General features: G+C 45.3%; 1 protein-coding gene across 1 annotated transcript; it reads left to right on the forward strand.

Moving 5' to 3' along the window:
- Positions 1-209: 209 nt before the first annotated feature.
- Positions 210-2279, forward strand: LOC135372274 (putative nuclease HARBI1). Its single transcript, XM_064605926.1, has 5 exons — positions 210-320; positions 492-761; positions 825-937; positions 1036-1181; positions 1792-2279. The coding sequence occupies exons 2-4, from the start codon at positions 539-541 to the stop codon at positions 1078-1080; spliced, it is 381 nt and encodes a 126-aa protein (XP_064461996.1). The 5' UTR covers positions 210-320; positions 492-538; the 3' UTR covers positions 1081-1181; positions 1792-2279.
- Positions 2280-2643: the final 364 nt, after the last annotated feature.

Raw genomic sequence — 2643 nt, forward strand, 5'->3', positions numbered from 1 at the left:
GAACCGCAGCTGCGCATCTCGGTAACCGTCATTTGGGTTTGGTTGACAGACGACGGAAATCTTCGCGTCGTTCGTCCCCCGTCAGCGTCGTCTGCGAAGAAAACATGACGGAACTTTACGCATTTTTCATTTTTTTCATTTTCATTTTCATTTTCATACGCATATTTTTCGAGGATGTTGGCGTATGTGAGGACGAAGCAAGTCGCGTATTTCGTTCGCGTTTGTTGTCCTGTCTGACGATGCATTCATATGGCACTTCCGGCTGTCCAAAGAAGCAGCTAAAGAGGTCTGCGAAGCTGTCACCGAAGACTTGAAGCGACGTATGTATTGCTTTTTGTTTATCGATGGGGAGGTGCTGCTATAGCGTGCTTCTACGGGGTCTCTAACTCATTAAATATTGCTGCAGCTGGTAAGAGTAATGCCGGAAAACTGCACTGTGGATATGAGATGCCCGTGTATTATATTTGAACTCGCAGTCTTAACACTTGCAGCGCAGGAATGGCGATCCACAACGCTCACGGTTGAACAACGGGTGTTCATGGCACTACGCTTCTACGTGACCGGCGCCTTTCTTGGTAACGTAGCTCACGAAGGCTACTTCGCCACGACCAAGGGCCCGGTCTCGGAGTCGATACATGCCATCAGCCTGGCTGTCATAAAAAATCTGGCCCCCAAGTATCTGCGCTTCCCACAAACACCCCAGGAGAAGCTGGCCGTGAAACGTGGATTCTACGGGATTGCAGGGCTGCCTGGATGTCTTGGTATGTTGTAAAAGTACGCTCAGTTACGTTTTACTACTACCTGTATGACCTCTATTCACGCAGGTGCAGTCGACGGCACAGGCGTTGCAATCATAGCGCCCAGCAACATGGATCCACGTTTTACTGATGGCAACTACTACTGCCACAAAGGATGCCATGCACTGAACGTGCTAGGGGTATGTAGTAGCAACGCATACTTTTTGAAATGTATTATTGGTAGTAATAAGTTTGCCAAGGGAAGGAAACAGTAACAAACATTACTCTGCATGCACAGATTTGTGATGCAGAGTCATGCATGATCGCAGAATCCTCCACGTAAACGCAAGGTATCCGGGGAGCTGTCCGACGCTGCTGTCTGGGCTATGTGCAGGATACGACAAAGGGCTTCGGTGCTGTTTGATGACGGTGAATGGCTGCTAGGTAAGTGTGAGGTTCATAGTCTAAAGAAAATTGCTGTGTAAACATATATGTGATGTTTATTATGATAACAAGAGGATAGTTGTTGAAAGGTGAAACACTGAAGAAATGTGATTAATTTACAAATATGTGGGTGAGAGGCTGGAGCATTTCCATTTGTACACAATAAAATGAATGTTACCATTAATGTACAGTGAACATAGCAGATGAGAGAGGGTACAAAGGTTGGTTGTGGATGGGATAAATATAGTCAACAGTGCACTGACCAAATGAATGAAATATATACGTATAGTTGAAAGGCTAAAGTGAACGCTTAATAACTTGTACAAAGCAAGTAGGGAAAGTATGATCACGTAAGAGCTTACAAGAAGGCACAAAGGGAAATTCATTGACATTGATAGGGGCGAGGCGTGACAATTCGACAGACAGTGCTGCTTTTGACGTGAGTGTGTGAAATCCAATCGAATGCAATCCAATGTTTGCCGTAATATAGGTCGCTCCCTCTAGCTGCAGTAAAACTCCCCACTGTGATTTCCTGTTTGCCTTTTATCATCTTGACATTTCCTACATGTATATACATATGTAACATATCCTCCTCTTGTATTCTTCACAGGAGATCTTGGCTACCCCTGGAGCCTGGTTAATGACTCCCTTCCGAAATCCTGCATCAGACAAGGAAGCAGCATATAACAGGGCTCACAGCAGGACTAGAGTCCAAATTGAGCATTGCTTTGGAGTGCTCAAAATGCGGTTCCGGTGTCTACAGAGGTACCGCACACTTCACTTTGCACCGGACAGAGCCTGCAACATTATCACCGCCTGTGCTGTCCTACACAATATGTGCATTGCGTACAACTTGACTGATCCTGCAGACGATCCTGAGCCAGCAGCTACAGAAAAAGCCAGTGACACCTTGCCAGTGACAGGAGATGAAACCAGCGAGGAGGAAGGACAGAGCAGTCAAAACAACTCTCTGACATCGCAGGCGATGCATGTGCGCGAGACAATTGTCGACAGCCTGTCAGAAAATGTGTGCTTCATCGCAACTGCTAGTTTATATACAATTATCCTTAATATATGCTTGATGAGCAGCATATCGTTTCTAACACTGCATAACTGCTCTTGTAAAGGTCTAATGCACAGGCTTACGTAACAGTGATTGCAAAAACAAATCACGCGGTGTTTTAGGTCATTCTGGCAGGTCATTCGTTTACAAAGCAGAAATAGAGATCATGTGAAGTGAGCACCCTTTTGAATTTAGTAGTGTGACAACAATCGCACAACGTGGCACCTTAATTTTTACAGAGGAAAAATACATGCAACTACAAGGGGCAACCTAGTAGACAAATGTAGCTGGAACTGAACCAGTGGTAATCATGTTTTGCAAGTCTGGCTAACCTAAGAGTCCTGAGGATGAAACTTACCTCATGCTTGCATGCCTCTTTCTCTGTTTAGCAACAACGTA

Source organism: Ornithodoros turicata, unplaced genomic scaffold, assembly GCF_037126465.1.
Source record: "Ornithodoros turicata isolate Travis unplaced genomic scaffold, ASM3712646v1 Chromosome137, whole genome shotgun sequence".
In the NCBI taxonomy this organism is placed as follows: domain Eukaryota; kingdom Metazoa; phylum Arthropoda; class Arachnida; order Ixodida; family Argasidae; genus Ornithodoros; species Ornithodoros turicata.

What these genes read in the sequence shown, in the direction of transcription:
- LOC135372274 (XM_064605926.1), top strand. Translation starts at nt 539, where the DNA reads ATGGCACTACGCTTCTACGTGACCGGCGCCTTTCTTGGTAACGTAGCT. An exon ending in AGGGCTGCCTGGATGTCTTG is followed by an intron (nt 762 to 824) that starts GTATGTTGTAAA and finishes CTATTCACGCAG; the next exon opens with GTGCAGTCGACGGCACAGGC. An exon ending in ATGCACTGAACGTGCTAGGG is followed by an intron (nt 938 to 1,035) that starts GTATGTAGTAGC and finishes CTGCATGCACAG; the next exon opens with ATTTGTGATGCAGAGTCATG.